The 23,386-nt window shown below is 37.6% G+C and overlaps 2 protein-coding genes and 1 pseudogene across 2 annotated transcripts; 2 read left to right on the forward strand and 1 right to left on the reverse strand.

Annotated features, from left to right (window-relative positions):
• Positions 1 to 2,553: 2,553 nt before the first annotated feature.
• LOC121741767 lies at positions 2,554 to 3,125 on the forward strand (annotated as a pseudogene).
• Positions 3,126 to 7,724: 4,599 nt separating this feature from the next.
• LOC121810433 lies at positions 7,725 to 8,159 on the forward strand. Its single transcript, XM_042211203.1, has one exon. The coding sequence runs from the start codon at positions 7,725 to 7,727 to the stop codon at positions 8,157 to 8,159; it is 435 nt and encodes a 144-aa protein (XP_042067137.1).
• Positions 8,160 to 12,826: 4,667 nt separating this feature from the next.
• LOC121811185 (MYG1 protein-like) lies at positions 12,827 to 21,578 on the reverse strand. The gene is made up of 8 exons (XM_042211988.1): positions 21,378 to 21,578; positions 15,720 to 15,791; positions 15,493 to 15,639; positions 15,226 to 15,324; positions 14,316 to 14,507; positions 14,031 to 14,150; positions 13,283 to 13,354; positions 12,827 to 13,142 (listed from the first exon to the last, which is right to left on the reverse strand). The coding sequence occupies exons 1-8, from the start codon at positions 21,534 to 21,536 to the stop codon at positions 12,918 to 12,920; spliced, it is 1,086 nt and encodes a 361-aa protein (XP_042067922.1). The 5' UTR covers positions 21,537 to 21,578; the 3' UTR covers positions 12,827 to 12,917.
• Between the last annotated feature and the right edge of the window lie 1,808 nt (positions 21,579 to 23,386).

Below are 23,386 nucleotides of genomic sequence, written 5' to 3' on the forward strand. Positions count from 1 at the left end.
TTGTAATTGCAATTTCCCCTACAATTGTCTATAATATATATTTTCCACCTACAAATTTCTATAATTTATACTTCTACCTTCAAATATTTATAAATTATATTTTATCCTTTAAATAATTAAAATCTACATTCTTTAAAATATATATAATCCATATTCACTTCAGACATACAAAATTCATATCAAACTATTATTAATCATCCAACAAAAACTCGTACTAATAAAATGACATATTGGAATATAAATAAGTCTAAAGGTCTCATATCACAATGTTACGTGCTTTGAACAAGCATCCCAATCAATGACGTGTTAGTCATCTTTTTCTTAAACTACGCACTAACAAAACTAGTTAGTACATAAATTTAATCATAATCTCTCCAAAAGAACATAACATTTGTAGGTATATTGTTTGTTTCCCTAAATATGTGATCCTCCTCTACCTGTCAAAAGAACAAAACAAATAATAATATTAGCACTCCAAATTATAGATATTCCAAGTCATATATGAAATACGTATGAAAGGGTACACTGGAATAATGCAATACACACGACATTGGATTTATGGTCATCATTTCCATAATATCCTAACAAAACAATAGTCAAAGTACAATATGGGAAGAAAAGTAAAAGTCAAAATTAATCCCTCATAGAAGTAACATAATAAAAAGCATAAAGCAAGACTGGTCATACAAATAATATATAGGTTAATTAAATTTACAGTATTTGGCATCTGAATGTAATTGAGAAATTATCAATATGTAATTCTTCCATACCTCTTTTAGTGGCTCTATTTTTCTTGCAGATGTCCTCTTTAAGCAACTTTCCTCGTGTAATCTCTCCACTTTTGAACTTTTTCTTCAACCTGCACTAATCAACACAGACATCAGCCTGAAATAACTAAAAAATTGGATGAAGTAGAAAAAGTGATGAGACCTTTTGAGTGGGAAGAACAGAAGATGGAGTTGTAGTACATGATGCATGTATAAACAAGCAAAGAAACAAGACAAACAAAGAAGCTGCTTTCACACACATAAGATGAGTGTCATTATGTACCTCATGTTTCTGCAGCCAAGTACCTTCATACTCTTCTAGAGCCAATGAGTCATGAAGCACAATTATCTAGGTAGTACTGCACTTACAGGAGCAAGGCTCTTGCAATAGGAAACAAAATATACATCAAGTCTCACTATTAAGTTCGGCTCTAATATGAAGCAAAAAACTTTTATATCCTTAAATACTAAAGCACATAGAAATCTAATCAAAATAATTCCAAAAAGTGCAGTCACTGTAAGTACTAAACTTTAGCAATTCTACAAAATAAATACAAGCATCTTTTGCTGATTTATGGCCTTGGATTTTATACCATGTTCTATTTTCGATAAGATTCCTTCTAAGCATTACGGAATTTCTAACATCTAACATAAACTGACCTTACCTTAAACTCATATATTGATAGAGTATTGGGTATCATCGCATTAGCTTCATCAAGAGTATCACCAACCTCAACTTTATACACACAACTGTGTGTAGCATACACTTGGGAAGATTGAAGAATTGAAGATGTATATGTCCAACTAGAACTAGTTATGACCATAACATTGGCTACAAGCCTACACCTGAAAACAAATAATCCTTGGCTGATCTCATAAAGACCAATGACAAGACAAAAGCATATTTTAGAATATTATATTTTACTCCAGCTAGATATGAATCCATAGCTAACTCATTGCCAGTTATAAACAACACAACATTATAACAATTGAGTAGAAGGACACTGGCTAAATACAATTTTGCTAGCATTCTAAGTCTTGCACTCACTCTTTGCTTTGTATCTTGTTTAATTAGACTCCATTAATCATCAGAGAGTGTTTTCTCAAGAAGCTCAATCTCCATATTCTCCATTCTTGCAACATATTGCATCTTTCAAGCAACCTTCTAATTTTAAGGTTCTGTGGCACATATTACACCAAAGTTCAGCACAAGAACTCTGGCTATTAAGAGAAAGCTCATTATTAGAATCATGTAACTCACCTAATTAGACCTACCAAAAAATCATAAAACAGAATCAGGGCAATCGAGTAATTTGCGGTCAACGAACAAAGACGCCCAATCTTAAAGCAAATGCAAGCATGATTGTTATCAATTTTACACACCAATTTGCAATTCAACACAAAATTATTACAGAAAATACGATAAATCAGAAGAAATACCTACATAAAAATCCCTATTTCTCTCCATTATTAATCTCTCCAGTACCCCACGGCCAATTAGGAAATCCATGGAATAAGAAATGAGATATTTCCTTAATTACGTAAAAATCAAACCTCGAACTCCAGGGTAGCCGCGGCCACTGAGAATCCATTCTCTGGAATGCTAAAGATGTTCTTTGCAACAAAATTCTGATATGAGAAGGAAATTTATATTCCGGTGGGATTGGGCAGGGCAGATTGAGGGAATGAAAAAACTATGATAGGAGAGGATTTGGAATCAAGGGGAGAGGGACGTCAATTTTTGGGGGAAAAGTGAAATAGCTGTGGATTGTGGGAAAGCTAGCGGTTCTATGTTTAGTGCAACTGATCCCAAATTTCAATCGCCTATATCTCCATCAACAAATTCCAATCTCCAAACCCTAGCGCTAGCAATGGCCCGCACAAAGCAAACCGCTCGCACATCGACCACCGGCAAGGCACCGCGCAAGCAGCTGGCTACCAAACCCGCCAGGAAATCCGCTCTGGCCACCGGCGGAGTGAAGAAGCCCCATCGCTTCCGCCCCGGAACCGTCGCTCTTCGTGAGATCCGTAAGTATCAGAAGTCTACCGAGCTCTTGATCCACAAGCTCCCGTTCCAGAGGCTTGTTCATGAGATTGCGCAGGATTTCAAAACCGATCTGAGGTTCCAGAGCTCCGCCGTGGCGGCGCTTCAGGAGGCGGCCGAGGCGTACCTCGTTGGATTGTTTTGAGGATACCAATCTCTGCGCTATTCATGCTAAGAGAGTGAAAATTATGCCTAAGGATATCCAGCTCGCGAGGAGAATTAGGGGAGGGAGGGCGTAATTGTTAATTGCTATTTTGATTTGTGGCTCTTGGAAATATGTAGTTGCATAGCCTTGGTGGTTTTCTGATCTGATGTGTATTGGAAATTTATGTTAATGAAAATCGATGAATGCTTTTACTGTATTAAAAAAAATGTTTAGTGCAACTGGTTTTTATATTTAATAAAATTATAATGATGATTTTGATTACAAATTTTATGTCGCATTGTATAAAAGTGTCAGTAAATGTGTGTCATCATGGCATTTATATATAATCGTGGTATTAGTATTTAACAAAAACGTAGTGAAAGGTTGATGTAGTGACTGATATTGTATAATGGCAGCTTTATAAAAGTGCCATAAGTAAGATGTAGTAATAGACAATTTTTCTAGTAGTGTTAATTTGTAATTGCTAATTAATTAGCAATTGATCACTCCCCCAATTATTAACTACTGTACTAAAAAAAGCGCACACCCTTATATATATAATACACCAAAATTGATGAAGCAAGTATTCATTAATCATACAAAAAAATTGTGGCAGATGCTCATGATTCATTAAATACATGTTTTTAATCCTTCTCTATCTGAAGGCTAAAGATGATAACTGCAAGTAATTCGCATTGATATGTGTTGATTTAAGAAATGGGCCTTGAGAGCATCCACAGCGGCGAGCACACGCAGTCCGTCCGTCCTTGCCGCTAGCAAGGATACCCCTGTCCGCCGCTGCGCTCTTGCCGCTGGCACGGACATGCTCTTAGCTAAGAGCATGTCCGTGCCAGCGAGCAGGGCGATGTGGCGCGTTTCTATTGGCCGTTGGCATTTTTTTTCTTTTTTTTTTAAAAATCGAAAATAATACCAAAATAAAATAAAAATATTTTCGGATTCCCAAAAATATAGCCGTTTAATTACCGTTTTTTTTAATTTTTTTGAAATTAAAAAAAATTTAATCCCAAAATCATCTAAAAATACACACATTCATCATCCATTTGGACGAAATTCGGCCGATTATGAATTTAATTATGTAATTTTTTATTTTTAGGATTTTAATTATGTACTTTTAAAATTTTAGGATTTTAATTGTGTACTTTTTAATTTTTATGATTTTAATTATGTAATTTTTAATTTTTTTGTAATTTGTAATATTATTCCGGATATTTTTAATGCATTTTAATTTTGTGGAAATGTTTTTATTTAAATTGAATAATAGAATGGCGGGACCCTTGAGCTTGTCCTTGCGGAAGAGCACGGATGTGGGTGTTGTGCTCTTGCCTAAGAGCAGGCAGAAAAAGTGGGTCCGGGCCCACATCCGTGCTCGTTGGCAAGAGTACGGACGTGGATGCTCTGATATGATTAGATAATGTGAAATAATGGGATAAGAGAGTTTCTTCAACTACTTCATGATAAATTAGGGAGGTGTTTATGTTTGTTGATCAAACTTTTATGTGGAGATGCATTAGTTGTTAGACATGCCCACCGGTTCCGGTTCCGGCGGTTAACCGCCGAACCGGAACCGGCGGTTCCGGTTCCGGAACCGGAACCGGCGCAATATTCCCGAACCGGAACCGTCGCAATTCGGTTCGCGGTCCGGTTCAGGTTCAAGATATTTCGAACCGGAACCGTCACCGAACCGGCGGTTCGGGACGGTTCAGAACCGGCGGTTAACCGTGGAACCGCCGGTTCCGGCGCTTAAATCGAGGCAGAGGGATGGGGGCCGGTGCTGATCTTCCAAACCGGTCGGAACCGCCGGTTTTTCGGCGGTTAACCGCCGGTTTAGTGGCTTTCGAGGCGGCGCGGAGCACGAGGCGACAATGGAGCAGCTTTTGCAGACGGTTCGTTGACCGAACCGGCGGTTTTATTTCGGAAACCGGCGGTTCCGGCGGTTCCGGCGGTTTTTCCGCCAAAACCGCCGGTTTTGTGAAATTTCAAATTTTTTTTTTTTTTAAATTTCAAATTCGAATTCTTCCATTTTCCCCCTCATTTTTTTCTATAAATACCCCCCTCTATCCTCATTTACATTCACCCCACTCTTGTGTTAATAAGAGTTTCTCTCTTCAATCTCCCAATTCTCTCTCTTTGTCTCCAATTTCTCATTTGTGCTATTGTGCTTCCATTTAATTACGCAAGTGCTACTCTTATTACGCATTGTTATACACTTATACAGTTATACTTGTTCCCGTAGTTCTAGAAGTTGTCTTTCTTTCTCAATTACTAAAACAAAAAAAAATATATTAATTTACCTTCCGAGTCCGACGAGGCGACGAGCCGACGACACTTGTAAATTATATTACATTGTTGTATGTTGTTGTATTGTATACTTATGTATTGTAAATTGTAATGTATCGTTGTCCGTTACAACTCAAAATCAATAAAATTTATTTCATTTTCTCCTTATTCGTCTTATTTGTGCTTGAATTATGCATTGTCTTGTTCCGATTTGTTGTATAAAGCCAAATTTCAAATTTAAAAAAAAAAAAAATTAATTGAACCGGCGAAACCGCCGGTTCAAAAACCGGAACCGCCAAAACCGCCGCAAAACCGGCGGTTCCGAACCGGAACCGGAACCGCCCGGTTTTCGAACCGGAACCGGAACCGTGAAATAGCCTCACGGTCCGGTTCCGGTTCCGCTTCCGCCAAAACCGGAACCGGCGGTTCCGAACCGGAACCGCCGGTTTTCGAACCGTGGGCAAGTCTATTAGTTGTCTTTCACGAGACGAGACTCTTTTTTAAATCTTCGTTGCAGTCTTGCATATATGTCCTAAAGAGATACTCTGTCTCTCTCCCTACAAGTGAGACGTTTCTTTTTTGCCGTTGTTTTGTGAAAATGATAATAAATAGTTAAAGTGGAGAGAAAGTAAAGTAAGATATAGAATAATATAGAAGAGAGTCGTGTATACATTATTATCTTACTTACTGTACTTTATCTCTATCATTTTTACAAAACAATGTTCGATTTGGAGCTCCTCACTTGTAGAGGGACGGGATGAAGAAAAAGATGAAAGAAAGCATAAAAAGTGAAGTAACAAGTTCAATACTATCTCAAAATACAAAGAAAAGTATAAGAAAATAGTCTCAATGATAACTCAAAATAAATCCTAATTTAGGTAATGGAGTAATTTTTTTGGTTTGCACCATAGCCTAACCAGATCACTTTAAATTTTTTGATTTATTACATTCAATCCAAATTATTGTATATTTATCAAAATAGAGAGGTGGGAAAATAAATAAAGAAGTTTGTTTTGAAATAGATTATTTTAATTGATTGGCGTAAATTAAGGAAATTAATGAGTAGCTTTTTTATTATTAGAAAGTTAATCAATAATTTGACTGATAAAATGAATTACTACTTGATTTAATTTAATAAATTATGTCATTTAATTAAATCATCTCATTTGCTTAATATACTTCGATATTTAACATTATATTATGGTTAAACTAATATTAATACTTTAATATTTAGCCAGCCCTAATCAAGATTCATTGTCCTGAGAGATTCTTTCAAGTTATGCAACAATATGAGTACAAAGTAATTCATACTTTGTTCTATAAGAGAACATGTAATCGAGTAACTCGTTTGTTATTGATGTAGATGGCGTGATTATTACAGGAGATGATGAAGAAAAGATCATGAACCTGAGAAAAAATCTGTTCCAAAAGTTTGAGATGACAAATGTGGCGACCCTTAAATACTTTCTCAAGATATAGGTTTTGAGGTGGAATAAAGGTACCAGAGGGAAAAAGAAAGAAAGAAAGAAAAAATAACAAAATCACCAAAGAGCACCTCTCAAATGCCTTCAACCATCTACTTCCTTTTACTTTCAAACCTAGCTAGCATCTAACATCGTTCAAGTTGTCAGCCATTTGTGTATGGGAAAAATGAAATCCTGAGCGCTAACCCCACACCCATGTGCCAATGCGCCACAAAAGTCTTCTCTTTTCGAACTCCCAGTTTGATGTAGTCTTCGAAATTATTGTATTTCGGATGTTCCAAATCGTCCACGAGACAACATAGAACATGGAAATCCAAATTTTTTTTGTCGAACATCTTGAAGGGAGCACCAAGCCATGAGGACAGCATGCTTCCGGTCCTTTTGGCAAGCATATTGACATGCTCCAGCAATAACAAGAGAAGTACCACAATTTTGATGTAACTTTGCAACTGAATAAAAATGTGCTCGATCGATTCAGGTTCATCCTTGCAAAAGGTACATAAGATGTCTTCAATCCCTGGAGTACTGCCTAATCTGAAGAGTCTCTCTTTAGTATTGAAACGCCCTTATAGTGAACTAAACCTAAACACTTTACTATAATGACATTTAGTTCACTCTGTGTTTTATTTTCTAATTATACATTAAGTAGTGGTTGCCCTATATCACTATTATTTCTAACTAAGAACTTGAAACAAGTCAATTTAGATGAACATCCCAAAAAAAACTGAATCATTTTTAATGAGACGAATTAGTAATGAAGAGATATTAATCCCCCCTGTGCATAGTATTTTAAATTGAAATTGAAGTACAATTTCGTGTGTCACCTTCCATCTTCTTTGCCCTTTAAATACCACTATCCTCCACCTCAATTTACTTACCCTCAAACAATCACATTCCAACAACCTCTCTCTCTATACCAACATCAAAAATCAAAATCCATCTATACAAATATTGAGCAAAATAGAGCCAAAAAAATATGGAAAATAATGCGAGTGGTATATTTGATGCTGAGAAAAGGCATTACAAAGGGCAAACTATTAGCCCATCTTAACATGATGATGAAGCGCGGCAAAATCGCCAGCCAAGCCGCCATACACAATCTCATGTTCCACCACCACCACCACAGATTCCGCCTCCCCTTCCACCTCACCAAGCGCAGGAGCTCTCACGCGGTGTTTGACAGAGACACGATGGCTGCCTCCGTCGAGAGTTTCAGCAGCGCGGTGGCGTCGCCTGCGCTGCCCGGGTTCGGGCCGAGCCCGTTGGTGAGGCAGCTGCGGATCACCGATTCTCCGTTCCCGTTGACGGATGCTGAAGCTGAAGAAGACAATAATGTTGATGAAGCTGCTGAGGAATTTATAACTAAGTTTTATGACGATTTGAAGCGACAGAATTCCAACATGTTTTTGGAGTACTATTGAGTTTCGATTCCAATTCCGATTTCGATTCGAGATGGGATCTGTTTTTCAAGAATTTGGAGAAGACTGTGTTTTTGGTAGTAATAGGAAATTAGGAATGCTTGTTATGTTGTAGTCTTGTAGATAAATAATTTCTATGGAGATGTATATATGATTATTAATAATATGTTATTGCTTAACAAAATTGTTACACGTTTAATAATCGGTGGAAAAAATTTACTTGTGCAGTAAATTTTAGAAATAAATTATATTTTTCAGTCAATTATTCGAATCAAGTAGTTCTATAAAATAATAGAAATTGAATTTTAACATTTTTATTCTTACGTAACTATAAGGATGTGTTTGATAAAGTAGTAATATGTTAGGAGGGGTTTTCCTCTTAAGCAATTGGTTCTCCGGGTAGAGCACAGGAACAAGAAATCTGTTGATTAATCCGGCGCCCAAGTGCTTGGGTCGACGGTGATCTCAGGAAGAAGAGCTGAACGTGAGGTTCGATCTCGTCGGCAGCGATAAATAATTAGAGTTTTGTGATTCAAGCCAAGTTGGGCAAAATACTGATTTCATTAATTGGTTTAATAATTGAAATAATAACAATCTATCATATTTATAATACTAGAATACCTACTTAATGAACAAGAAACACATATATGAAAAGATATTCAAATCCCTAATATATCTAAACTAAATGAAGGTTCGTAACATAATTGCAACATAGAGAATTATATATAACCATTTCTAATTGTTTGATATCATAAGTATGCTTAACTCAAAGCTCAACATAAGACAAGGGTCCGCTTCAATCTGGTATCAAATGCACGGATTTAATACGAGAGTGATTTTCTTTGGAAATTTATTCATCAATTTTTCTAAAACAAATTCATTTATCAAAATTATATATATGCCTATGATTATGTACTCCAGATCTATTGAATTTCCTGGTCACGTTGATATGATGGAATGGAAATATGGAATTGAATGGTAGGAAAATGGAATGTGATTTCTACCTCTATTGTATTCATTTGCTTAGTGTGATGGAATGAATGAGAGAATTGATTATAATGCAAAGAAAATCAAAAGAAATTGACATTTCATTCCATCATATCGTTATTTCATTCCATCATATAAGCATGACCTAATTTAATTCATTTTTCCTATAACAAACCTATCTACATAGCCTGTTATTATGCCTAGGTTTTCAAGCTTTTCAATTTTCTATTTTTAGCAAGATTTAGAGTCCTCCAATATATATACATTTTATAGAGTCACGTTAGCTTGAGATTTTTTAACTTAATTGAGAATTGAGATGCATTTTCAGCCACCCATCCATAACATTTTCGAAATATCAACTGCAAGTAGATTATGTAAACTCGGAGTATTATCGTCAATAGCTTGCACATCAAATGTCAACAACTTATAGTTGACATTATATGTGTATAGTTGACATGAATTGTATATGTAGTTGACATTATGTGTATAGTTGACATGAATTGTATATGTAGTTGACATTATGTGTATAGTTGACATGAATTGCATATGTAGTTCACATGGATTGTACACATAGTAGACATTATATTTGTGTAGTTGACATGAATTGCATATGTAGTTGACATTATATGTGTGTAGTTTTTTTAAAAAATAATAAAAAAAATTAAAATTTAAAAATGTATTTATTGAATAAAATGTACCATGAAATTACCATTCTGCTCTTTCATATTAATTAATCTAAAAATATTTTCCATGTGACAAATTCTGGACCACTCATTTAATAAAAATGAGTGGTTGATAATGCATCTCAATTCTCAATTAGGTTAAAAATCTCAATTGATCACAACCCCATTTTTATATATATAATCCTAATAAAATGATAACTCGCATTTATCATAATAATTACTTATAATTATTGGAATGATACTCTTAAAATGCAATAATGACTTTCGTTTTTCATATTAATAATTTTGTAATTAAATTACCGATCGACTTTGTTTTTTATTTGAAAAAAATAATAATATTGGATCTTCATCAATAATGATACTCAATCTATTTTTAAAAATATGTAATCTTCATCAATTTGCTGATCTTCAGTAATAATGATATTGTATGGAACTAAACATGATATTGAGTTCTGTACGCGCGCTACTTTGGAGCTATTTATTCTAACTTTTTATTCTAATAGTTCACTTTTAATTCTATTTAATAGTGATATCACCAACCATATATATACACACGACTAACATTTATAGATTAAATAAGATTGAGAAAAACGTCCATACATCTAGTAAAATACATATTAAAAACTTCAAAATTACGTGTAACTTAAACTTATCATATTAGCATGCATACGTACAAAAAACATTATACCAAATGCAACAGCCGTGAAGATTTTGATTTTGAAAAATTCAATAAAATTCGCCCAAGAATTTATTAAAATATACACGTAGGTCGAATTACAGAAGCATCTAGAAATCTATTAATGCAATGTCGATATCAATTATATTTAATAATAACCTGTTATAATCATATCAATGATTTGAGTAATCACATGAATGTTAAACATTTTGGTCCCATTAAACCAGATGGTCACAAGTTTTATTTATATATTAAACCTAAGATCAATTGAGGGTAATATTATGCCACATGCTCAGTTCCGAGCATTTGATAACTTTAGGTCTCTTTTCGATTGTCTCAATCCCAATTTAATAATTCTATAAAACAAATACTCAACTGTGACACTATCTAATCTACGTAATGGATTTCTTATGATAACCATGAGCAAATATTATTCTTATGCATTTTTATCACAACAAGAAAACTAATCAGAGTTGGAATGCAGTTTAAATTTATCTAACTTCTATTATACGCTAATTCCATGTTATTCATCGCAGTAACACCACTTTCCATCCATCAATAAATTGTGAGTTTACATAATTTTAAATTATAATAGTCCTATATAAATCTTTTAAAAAAATCAATTCTACCGTTGAGTTTGGCCGATTAATATTATACTGTGATGCTATATAGTAATATGAGTGAAAATCAAAACTCACAATTATAAATCATACTCCTGCTGATTATGAGAAAATCTATAGTTCATACATGGCACAACATATATTAAAGTATTAATAAAATCATTCTTTATTCGTCACATGCTATTTTTTAATAACTACGTCAACATCCTTTGCACAATTCACAAATCCCATCATCATACTTTTCTTCATTTTTCATTTCATGTATTTCTATTTATTGTAATTAAATTAACTATATAATTTAATTTAAAATATCTATTTCATTATAATTAACATAATTAAATGCAACGCCTAAAAAGTTACTTTGTTGAAAACCAAAGATTGGACTCCATATTGTTCATCAACTTGTCTTCAAAACTCTCTGGTCTCAATTTGATTGACCTTTTAGGCAGTCCTATTGGGTTGAGATGCATCCGGCAATAAGTCAATTTGATGTTTGATCCCTCGAGTTGGTGGAAATTCATTGGAAAAAATATCTATAAACACTTGCAAAACAAGTTTAAAAACACTAATCAAGAAGAATATCATGATTGGTGTTAGAATTCAACAAAAGTTATCCATCACACCATGAATCATGGAAGTAGTGTTAGTTAGTGCGCCAATTTTTAAGGGCATCTTACGATAGAAATTCATAAGTTTCATCCTAAAACTAATTGATAATAGGGGAGAGGCTCATGAGGCTTATATAGTGATTTCAGTTTTCTATGAACACTGATATGGGATAGTTTGAAAATTCTCTAACCTTGTGAGACCATGACATTGGTGTCTTAGGTTTTCTTAAATGTTTTACACTTCAAATTTATTTTATTTTTGTCATGATTTATAACATTGAACGAAAAATGCATAGGTTCATCGCATGCCGCTAGTAAATGAATTAAGCTATCCATATATACGTATGAAATGGCTCCTATAAGTAGTCAATTTCAAGTAGAAGTAATTTTCATAAGGATTAAGTAATGTATATTCAATGTCAAATTCAATAAAATCGTGAATCCTACTTAAAAAATAAGTCATTCTAAAATTCGCATATAAATTTTTTAAGTATTAATCAAATTCATATCCTCTTATTTAAAAAATCATCATACCTATGAACTGTATATACAGCTTGATGGGATGATATGCCTTCAATTATTTAAATGCGGTGTTGGGAAATATGTAGCCACATAATACTATACCAAGAAAATCATCAACCACGGATTCGATCGATAAAAGAAATGAGTAGCAAATTATAAGCTTTCAAATGTTTTATTTTCTTAATCATGATTGTTATAGATGAATTGGCAAGATATGATTAGCGTAGCTAGATCCTAGCGTACTCGTTATGATTAATTGTCCATTACTTGGAGTATAGATTAACACAATCAATCAATTGTAATTGGTCACACACATTCACACGTGCACAAATGCGAGCATATATATATTACTATTATTTTCCTTTCTAGTAAATTTACGGCCAGCTTCTGTTCTAGTAAAAACAATAATACGAAATACAAAATTCTAACATTAATAAAAATTATACCATCCTTAAAAAATTTGGAGAATATAGACTATAAAGGTTCAGCAATATGACATCACATGAATAATCTAAGAGTCTCTCAAGATTAAATGCCTTCTCTTCCCCTATAACTGTCCAGCCTCTTAAAATGAAATGTATCATCAAGAAATAAAGACCAGTATGCCCTAAAGGAGAACGATGCGATAACGGTAAAACCGGATTACATTTTGCTGCTTCTCACGATTAGAGCTTCAAAGCTGCTTTCGCCATCGCAAGTGCACCCTCATAGGTCTGACTTCCGCCAATGAAACCGCTCATGTGGACAAAAACGCCCCCAGGAATCCCTGACTCCCTAGACAGTTCGTCATCTCTCAGCCCACGCCATGGAGCAGGAAGTGCCTTGCGGCTCTCAAATCTATCGGGTGCCATTGCCACTGCCTGGACTCGCCAACTTTTACTTCGGTCATCCTAGTACATTTCCACATGATGCAATCGTGTATACATGGTGTTAAGAAGGATTCCGTGTACATGTAGATGCAAGTTAAAGAAAAGAACAAGTGGGCGAACAGAGAAAGATATATGGACAGAAAGGGAAAACTCATAATAACCTGATAAAGCACATATTTAATAGGAGGATTAATCTTCATCTCCTCCTCAAGCTCAAATAAGTGAAGTTTCCACTGCAGAAAATAAAACTTTATGAAATTAACAATAAAGCAGAAAACCCTAGCATCTATACTTGATCATTGCTACCAATGGTCTAGCTCTTAGTATAACATAATGGTTCAATAATATATATTCAAATTGAACTAGATAGAAACACTTGAACAAGTGCTCCTCTTTTAAAAACAAAAATGGGGATGATTAAGACAAGAGGTTATAATGCTTGACAACAAAACGTATACATCTTTTGTGCATGTCTTGGCCTAATGGTAGAGTGGTTAATACCCGAGACCAAAAGTCTTGGATTCGAGTTCGCTATGACACGGCCTTTACACTTTATGTTTGTACTATCATAAAAGAATAAAAATGTATATCTCTGGCAGTTTGACTAATTAAACTGAATCAGATATGAAGGAGCTATAGTACTTGAAGTTGACTGCTTTAGTTCCAACCAGGGTTTGCTCCAGATTCATCTAATTGCTTATGACTTATGATGTTCTTGTATTAATGTAGGGTTATTTTGTTCAATGATTCAATTCCATACATGATTATCTCATTCTCTTCATTCAATAACTATGAATTTGAATGGATTAAAATATATGTGCACATTTCAAAGAACAATAGCTCTTGAATTCTTTGGGGTAGGTGATGGACAAAAAATTCTACAACTGTGAGGGCTGGTAAAATACTGACCGGACAAAACCGATCCAAGACCATAATTTCTCCACTAGGATCGACATCAAGCCTCGCCTCAAGGCACTGCATCACAATTGACCGAGCTGGTAGCCATGATCGAGCGAGAGATCTAACATTCTGAACAAAAAATAGTAACTGTTAGAATTACTGACAGAAGCAATGTCTAATCCACGTGCAAATTCAAGATAAGGTTCCACAATCAAAACAATTAGTTGTTACCCAAGAATGGTAAAAGGTAAATAAGCAAGAAAGGCACCGTTCTTATGCACTTTCAAAACTTACATCCATGAACTCATGGCCAGCCAAAGCCATTGCTTGTTCAAAGGCTCCATTTTCCTTCTCAGACGACTGATCAGGATCTGTCCAGTCTAGATTTAATTTCCCAACTCGTGAGGACAAATGTGTATTGTTCACATATCTCGGTGGCTGGTCTGTATCGTACTGATTGATTCCATTATCAATGGCATCGATCGCCTGTTATCAACAGGATAAATGGTAGAACGTAGAATCAGACAAGGAAAAGACATTAAGACCATTCGAAGAAATAGAAATCAAAACTATAAAACCCTGCTACTATTTCTATTGGAACATTCCAAATCTCTACGCTTTGGTCATTTCCATCGCCAGAATCTTTGAAATTCAATTCCAAAGGGGCAACCCTCCAACGAGATGCACATTGCACTACATTACACCATCCACTAAAAATCAACCTTTTTAAACCAAAAAGGACAAAAATAGAGTAGAATGGACCATCCTTTAAAGGGTTAAACGTGAATTGTGTCCACAACACAGGCTGAACCTCTATATCTACAACATGTCCCACTATATAAAACCTGTTGATGGAAAATTGATTCATCTTGCTAGAGTCTAGATCATCATATGAAACCGCTATACATTGGGACCTTTTTATTGAAAGGCTGAAAGTTGAGAACATTTAAGAAACAACACTGAAAGTTGGGGATTAGTTAGAAAAAACCAGAGTAGGGATTAGTTAGAAAAAAATTGAAAGTTAGGGTTCCTTTGCTAGAAAAGGGGAGATGGAGACATAAAATCAAAGTTGCAGACATTTTTCAGAAAATGTTAACAAAATTGGGACACAAACTAGTATAACCCTTCATAGAAAATAACTACGAAAACTGAAAATGTTAAGGAACAAAAACAAGATTCTAGAAAATGCCAAGAGATGAATAACCTCCATGAAGTTCTTGTAAACTGCAAGAAACAACCGCTGAACGTCGGGATGGTCTTCATCAACTTGAAGCTCCTTAGCAATTATCTCTTTCCCAAAATGCTACAAATAAGAAAGTTAGAAACACAAACACAAACAAAAAGAGCAATAATCAAACTAAAACAATCGAACAAAACTAAGAGATTTTGTATATAAAAAATGTGCAAATTATATACCACATTGAAACGACATGTATGCAAAGCAAAAATTCCCCGAAAAGGGGAAGATTACCTTGTAAACAAGACCAGCACTACTGAGCTTAGTATTAAAGCCATGACCAAAAATCTCTTCAAAACCCTTCTGGTGATGATCATAGCGGTGTTTGGCGGGGTCGTAAACCCCACCCACATCCAGCACAGCGTCCAGAGTTTCAAGAACCTAACACAGGCATTTCATCAAACAGGTCAGCTACACAAACAGAAGCCGCAGCGGATAAAATATCCCGGAATAAAACGCACCTTGGGGTCGCGGGAGCGGACGATGTGAGCTTGGGAGAACTTGTTGGTGAGGCGGATCATGAAGCAGCCGAGGACTGTTACGATCTTACGCCGCGATCGACCTATCTTAGCTCGTCACTGCCGAACTCAGTGACTTCTTCGTGGTCGGCCTATCTTAGCTCGTCACTGCCGAGCTCAGTGACCTCTTCTCGGTCTTCCTCTCTTAGTTCGGCGTTGCCGAACTCAGCGATAAAACGCAGATCTCAACACTTGAATGATCAATAGAATGGATTGCATTAACAATGATAATGTTCTACAATCGAAATAGAAGCAAAGAGGAGCTCGCGATCCACGATCGGAGCTTAACAAACATACAACTCACAATATTCACGACAAACCAAAAGAGAGCGGCTACGGCTATATTTATACTCTGCCTCTTAGCTCATCTTCACTTCACTTCTCCTCCGCATGAGCTGTCATCCCCGTGCCTCCTTCTCATTGGTCAGCAACACGTCACTGCCTCCTTCCTATTGGTCCATGCCAGTTCATTACTAATGCCACGTCACTAACTACACAATATTGCATGTGTGTCTCGTGCTCACGTTGCATGCATGAGCTACTTATAGTATTTATAGTAATGCATGCAACAATACCCCCTTCTTAGGGTTCCTTGTCCTCAAGGAACCAGGGAAATCGAGCCTGAATTACATCAGCGAACTCCCAGGAAGCATCGGCCGGTGACTTCCCTTCCCAATGGATGAGCCACTTGGTTACTGCACGATTCTGTCTTTTTACCATTTTCCTATCCAAAATGGCTTGAGGAATGGCATCATTTATATATGACACATCCGGTAATTCAATGATAGGGCCGGATGGTGGAGAAGCCGGCTTTAATAGCGAAACATGGAACACGTTGTGGATTGTGGCCGAAGATGGTAAATTGAGCTTGTATGCCACTGCACCAATTCTATCTAGAACCTGATAAGGCCCAAAGTACTTAGGCTCGAATTTGTGATGCTTTCCTCTGATAGATTTCTGCTTATACTCTCTCAGCTTCAACCAAACCCATTCTCCTATTTCAAACTCTTTATCAGTTCGATGTTGATCCACTTGCCTCTTCATTCGGTCAGCCGTTTTCTGAATATTTCTCTTGAGTATAGCAAGCATATCTTCTCTGTCTCTCAAAGCTAAATCCACTGCCTCAACATTTGAGTCACCTGGCAGATAGGGTACATGCAGGGGGGGTTCAAACCCATACAGTGCTTCAAAAGGAGTCATTTGAATACTAGAATGATAGGTAGTGTTGTACCAATATTCGGCTAACCCCAACCATTGTGACCAAGTATGTGGCTTTTCACCCATGGCACACCGCAGATAGCATTGCAAGCTTTTATTTACTATCTCGGTTTGTCCATCAGTTTCTGGATGATAGGCCGTGGAGTAGAGCAGCTCAACACCCAATAAACTCATAAATTCCTTCCAGAAACTCCCCACAAAAATAGCCCCCCTATCACTCACAATCTTCATAGGCATTCCATGGAGCTTAAAAACTGAATCCATGAATATCTCAGCCACTTTCTTTGCTGTGAAGGGATGAGATAGGGCCATAAAATGTGCATATTTACTCAACCTATCAACCACCACAAATATAGTATCATAGCCTTGAGAACTTGGTAAAGCTTCAATAAAATCCATTGAAATATCTGTAAAGATTGCAGCAGGTATGGGAAGCGGTTGTAGTAAACCAGCTGGGGAAGTGTTACTTGGTTTATATCTCTGGCAAGTGATACACATTCTGACAAATTCCTTAACATCCTTCCTCAATTTTGGCCAATACACTATAGCAGATATTCTCTTGAAAGTTCCCAATACTCCAGAATGGCCAGCCAAAGCAGATCCATGGAAGATGGACAAAATCTGAGCCTTTAAATTCAAGTCATTTCCCACCATCAGCTTCCCTTTTCTTCTTAGCTCTTCATTGATCCAAGTGAATTTGGGATGGAGATCTGTATTCTGCTGTTTCTCTTTTATCAACTTCTGTATCAGAGGATCCTTTTTCCATGAATCCTTAATCTTTGCAATTAACTCCAGAGGAATTACAAGGGAAGTCAGTGCATAGGTCATCACCTCAGGTACCCTGGATAATGCATCAGCTGCTGAATTCTCACTGCCCTTTCTATATCTGATCTCATACTCAAATTGCATTAGCTTAGTCATCCAAGCTTGTTGAGTAGGAGTAGTCAGTTTTTGCTCTATCAAGTACTTAAGACTTTGATGATCAGTTAAGATAACAAACTTCTTGCTCTGTAAGTAGTGACACCATTTCTTGATGGCCATCAAAATGGCTAACAATTCCTTTTCATACACTGATAAATTCTGATATTTAGGAGATAGAGACTTGCTGATGAAGGCTATAGGATGCTTATCTTGCATCAACACAACTCCAATCCCAATCCCAGATGCATCAGTCTCCACTATAAACTCTTTAGAAAAATCAGGCAAGGCTAGCACAGGAGCAGTAATCATGGCTGATTTAAGTTTCTCAAAGGCTTCTTGTGCCTCCGGGGTCCATCTGAATAAGTTTCCCTTGATCACATCAATCAGTGGCCTAGATATCACTCCATAATTATGCACAAACCTTCTGTAATATCCAGTTAACCCCAAGAAGCTTCTCACCTGCTTGACATTTTTAGGTTGAGGCCACTGCTTAACTGCCTCTATCTTTCCTTCATCAGTGGAGACCCCCTTATCAGATATAACATGGCCCAGATATTCTACTTTTCTACACCCAAAAGTGCATTTACTTCTTTTAGCTAGCAAGTTGTTCTTTCTCATCAGTTCCATAACCAACCTTAGATGATGTTCATGATCTTCTTGGCTGTTACTGTAAATGAGGATATCATCAAAGAAAACCAATATGAATCTTCTCAAGTAACCTCTAAAGATGGTATTCATCAAGTTTTGGAAGGTAGCTGGAGCATTTGTCAAGCCAAATGGCATGACTAGAAACTCATAATGCCCTGAGTGAGTCCTGAAAGCAGTCTTATAGATATCCTCAGGCTTCATTCTCACTTGCCAATAGCCGGATCTGAGATCTATTTTAGAAAACCAGGCTGCTCTTCCCAACTCATCCAACAGCTCTTCTATCACTGGTATGGGATATTTATCTTTAACAGTTATAGCATTTAGAGCTCTATAATCCACACACATCCTCCATGTGGAATCTTTCTTCTTAACTAACACAATAGAGCTTGCAAAAGGGCTCTCACTATGCCTTATAACTCCAGCCTTCAACATTTCATCAATCATAGTCTCAATTACATCCTTTTGATGTGCAGCATATTTATAAGGCCTCATGTTTACTGCATCAGCACCATCTTTCAATATTATTTTGTGATCATGCTCTCTCTGAGGAGGCAATGTTCTAGGCTCCTCAAATATTTCAGTATACTCTTCAAGAATCAATTGTAGGCTTGGCCAAATCTCTTCCACACTGAGCTCGTAGCAACAGCTTAAATCAATCTCAACCTCTGGTATCCACTGATTCAGTTTCCTTCCATTCACATCTTCCTCTCCTGGATTCAGTATATGCAGGAAATTTAATTGTTCAGCTTTTGGTGACCATCTCTCCCCTTGCAGCTTCACTTCTTCACCATTAATTTTGAAAACCATACTGAGATTATTGAAATTCCACTGAATCTCACCCAAGGTAGACAACCATTCTCCCCCCAAAATGAGATCATAAGTTTCTAAGGTTATGAGATAAACTTCTGCTTGAAACTGAGATCCTTGCATCTCCCACTCCAATCTGCTACACTTCTGATTACACTGTAGGATTTGCCCATTTGCCACTTCCACAGCTTTTGAAGTAACAGGAAGCAGCTTGCAATTAAGTTTCTGTGCTACTTTAGCACTTAAAAAATTATGAGTGCTGCCAGTGTCTATCAAGATTCTTATGATCTTCTTCTGACATCTGCCCTTAATCCTCATTACTTGAGGCCCTTCCTTTCCCCAGACCGCATGTAATGAGAGCTGTAACTCAGATATCTCCTCTACTTCTTCTTCATCAGTTTTCTCTTCTACCTCACCATTCTCTACTTCTCCTACTTCCAGTAACTGAACCACATAAGATCTCCTTTTGCTGCACTGGTGGTTTGGGGTAAACTTCTCAGTGCACCAAAAGCATTCTTTTCTTGCTCTCTTCTCATCCATTTCCTTAGGAGTTAAGTTTGTGCTAGCTCTCACTCCTCCAAACTTGTTACTCTCTTTGTTACCTCCACTCCAATTACTCACGGTTCCAACCTTATTAGTAGCAGTTACAGACATAGGCTTGCTACTGGAGTAGTAGCTACTGTTAGCTTGCACATGGTTTTGATTAACCTTAGCCTTAACACCTAAAGCTCTAACAGTAAGCTCTTGCAATTTAGCTAGAGAGTAAGCTTCAGACAATGCCTTAGGTCTAAACATACGCACAGGCATTTGCAATTCATCAATTAGACCAGATAAAAAGAAGCTCAATGCTTGATCCTCTCTAATTCCAGCTCTAGGATATAATTCATCAAACTTATCCATGTAATCTTGTAGCGTACCTTTTTGTTTGAGGTTCCTGAGATCAGCCAATGGATCCTCATATGCGTGAGCACCAAAGCGAGCAGCTAGGGAGGAGCTATAACACGGCCAGTCAGCGTATGCCATATTTCCATGTAAGCTCTCAAAACCTCGATGCCACAGCAATGCCTTCCCTTCCAAATGGATCGCAGCTACTCTAACCTTCTCTTCCTCTGGCACTTTGGCTACTTGGAAGAAGTATTCAGCTCGCATCATCCACCCTTCAAAACCGTCACCATCAAACTTAGGAAATTCATACCGCGTTGATCTTCCCCAATCGGTTCCATTTTCATACCGATTTCCTCCCCTACTACCCTCGCCAGTTTCCATTTCCTTATATTTCTGATTTTGCAAGTTAATCGCCGCAATTGATTGCGTCAATTCCAGAATTTTGCGTTCATGCTCTTCTCGCATCTCATGCATTCTCTGCTCCATCATCTCCATCATCTTCTTCTCCATTTCTGCTCCTCGAGTCACCGTTCCGACGTCCGGAGATCGATTGCTCTGAATACCAATTGTTACGATCTTACGCCGCGATCGACCTATCTTAGCTCGTCACTGCCGAACTCAGTGACTTCTTCGTGGTCGGCCTATCTTAGCTCGTCACTGCCGAGCTCAGTGACCTCTTCTCGGTCTTCCTCTCTTAGTTCGGCGTTGCCGAACTCAGCGATAAAACGCAGATCTCAACACTTGAATGATCAATAGAATGGATTGCATTAACAATGATAATGTTCTACAATCGAAATAGAAGCAAAGAGGAGCTCGCGATCCACGATCGGAGCTTAACAAACATACAACTCACAATATTCACGACAAACCAAAAGAGAGCGGCTACGGCTATATTTATACTCTGCCTCTTAGCTCATCTTCACTTCACTTCTCCTCCGCATGAGCTGTCATCCCCGTGCCTCCTTCTCATTGGTCAGCAACACGTCACTGCCTCCTTCCTATTGGTCCATGCCAGTTCATTACTAATGCCACGTCACTAACTACACAATATTGCATGTGTGTCTCGTGCTCACGTTGCATGCATGAGCTACTTATAGTATTTATAGTAATGCATGCAACAAGGACTTCGTCGCAGTGGAAGCTTCCGTTGTGAGTACCCAGACGCTTAAGGGTGGCGGTTGACATGAGTGCGAGGCTACGGCGGAGTAGAGAAAGCTGGAAGGGGAAGAGGAGACGATTGGTGTGGAGAAATTTGGTTGAAAATGCTTTGATTTTGAACATGTATTCAAAATGAAAAGCAAAATTAAGTGAAAATAGGTAAAGCTATTCTGGATTGGACTTGCATTGTTAATGGGTCCACTAATCAAATAAGTTAAAAATTGTTTGTAAGGCTGTCCACAACCAAATGTGGCCCGACCACAGTTCGTGGCTCTCTTGTGGCCCTCTGCAATAGTAATTAACAAAATTTAACAAAAACAACAAGGGCAACCAAATGTGGCCCTCTCAAAAAAAAAATTTGTTCACTTTTTTTAATGTTATTTTTAATTTAACTATATTAAATTTTATTAGACTTTAAATTTATGATATTTATAAATTTAATAAAAATAAAATAATTTGGATTGTAAATAAAAAAATTCACAACCTAAAAACAAATGTAACAAGAACTTCGTTGTATTATATTAAAATAGGAAAATTATACAACGAAAGTTTTCTAATTTAAAAACAACCCGAAAACCCATATCACTCTGCGGCGCCCCTTCTACGGTTCCAGACCTCTTCAGCCATATCAGCCTGCAGTGATGTATGCGATATTTGGCTCCGCATATCGGTGTACCGCTGGATCAAGTATTCATTACTACGTGGTACACCCATCTGCAGGGGCTCCATGGCAATACCCGAGCTCGAACTAGCACCATCTTCCGGTGTCCATCGCTCTGCAGCAACTCCTTCGTCATCTATTATCATATTGTGCAATATGATACATGCAGTCATGATGTCTGCGACATCATTTTCGTGCCATTGTCGAGCCGGGCACCGTATAATGGCCTATCGCGCTTGGAGTACACCAAAAGCTCGCTCAACATCCTTCCTAGCACCCTCTTGTTTTTTCGCGAAGTATGTTTGCTTTGGCCCAACGGGTTGTCGGATCGTCTTCACAAACACGGGCCAGCGAGGGTATATCCCATCGGCCAAATAGTACCACATGTTGTACTGAGTGCCGTTGGCCATGAATCTAACTTGCGGACCCTCACCCCGGCTCTCGTCATTGAACAGGTGTGACGATCGTAGAACGTTGATGTCGTTGTTCGATCCAGCGACCCCAAAATACGCATGCCAGATTCGCAATCGGTAATCAGCAATGGCTTCCAGAATCATCGTGGGATGTCTGCCTTTGAAACCAGAAGTGAACTGCCCCTTTCAAGCCACCGGACAGTTCCTCCACTCCTAGTGTATGCAATCGATGCTCCCCAACATCCCTCGAAAATGATGTGCAGTCCCGTGCATATCAATCAATCTCTGGCAATCATCGGCCGATGGCTTCCGTAGATACTCCCCTTTGAAGATATCCTTAATGCCCCTGCAAAACTGCCTCAACGTTTGTAGGGCAGTCGTTTCGCCCATCTGTAGGTATTCGTCGAACATGTCAGCGGGCCCGGCATAGGCAACCTGCCTAATTGTCATCGTACACTTCTGGTATGTCAACAAGCCGGGTCGGCCAGTGGCATCATATCGCAAGTTGAAGCACTTAAACCACTACGCCAAACACGTCGCTATATGGACGAAGAGATTTTGCGACATTCTGAATCGCCTACGGAAAACCTGTGGCGGATAACGGGCGTTCTCGTTGTAGTAGTCTTCCATCAACCGGCGGTCAGCCCCGGCATGATCACGGTCGCCGAGGAACTGCCACCGCCGCCGCCGCCGCCTCAGCCGCCGCCTCCGCCGCATCTTCCGCCTCGTCGGCTTCACATTGCACCGCTGCAACAAGGTTTTGGAACTCCAGATCTACCGCTTGTTGGAATTGTTAATCGTCGGAATCCATAGTTGCAAGGTTGAATTGAAATTGGAAGGAAATATTGGAAAGATTGGAGGAAAATGGAAGTAAAATGGAGTTGGAAAAATGGAATGGA

Source organism: Salvia splendens, chromosome 7 (assembly GCF_004379255.2).
Source record: "Salvia splendens isolate huo1 chromosome 7, SspV2, whole genome shotgun sequence".
Lineage (NCBI taxonomy): Eukaryota > Viridiplantae > Streptophyta > Magnoliopsida > Lamiales > Lamiaceae > Salvia > Salvia splendens.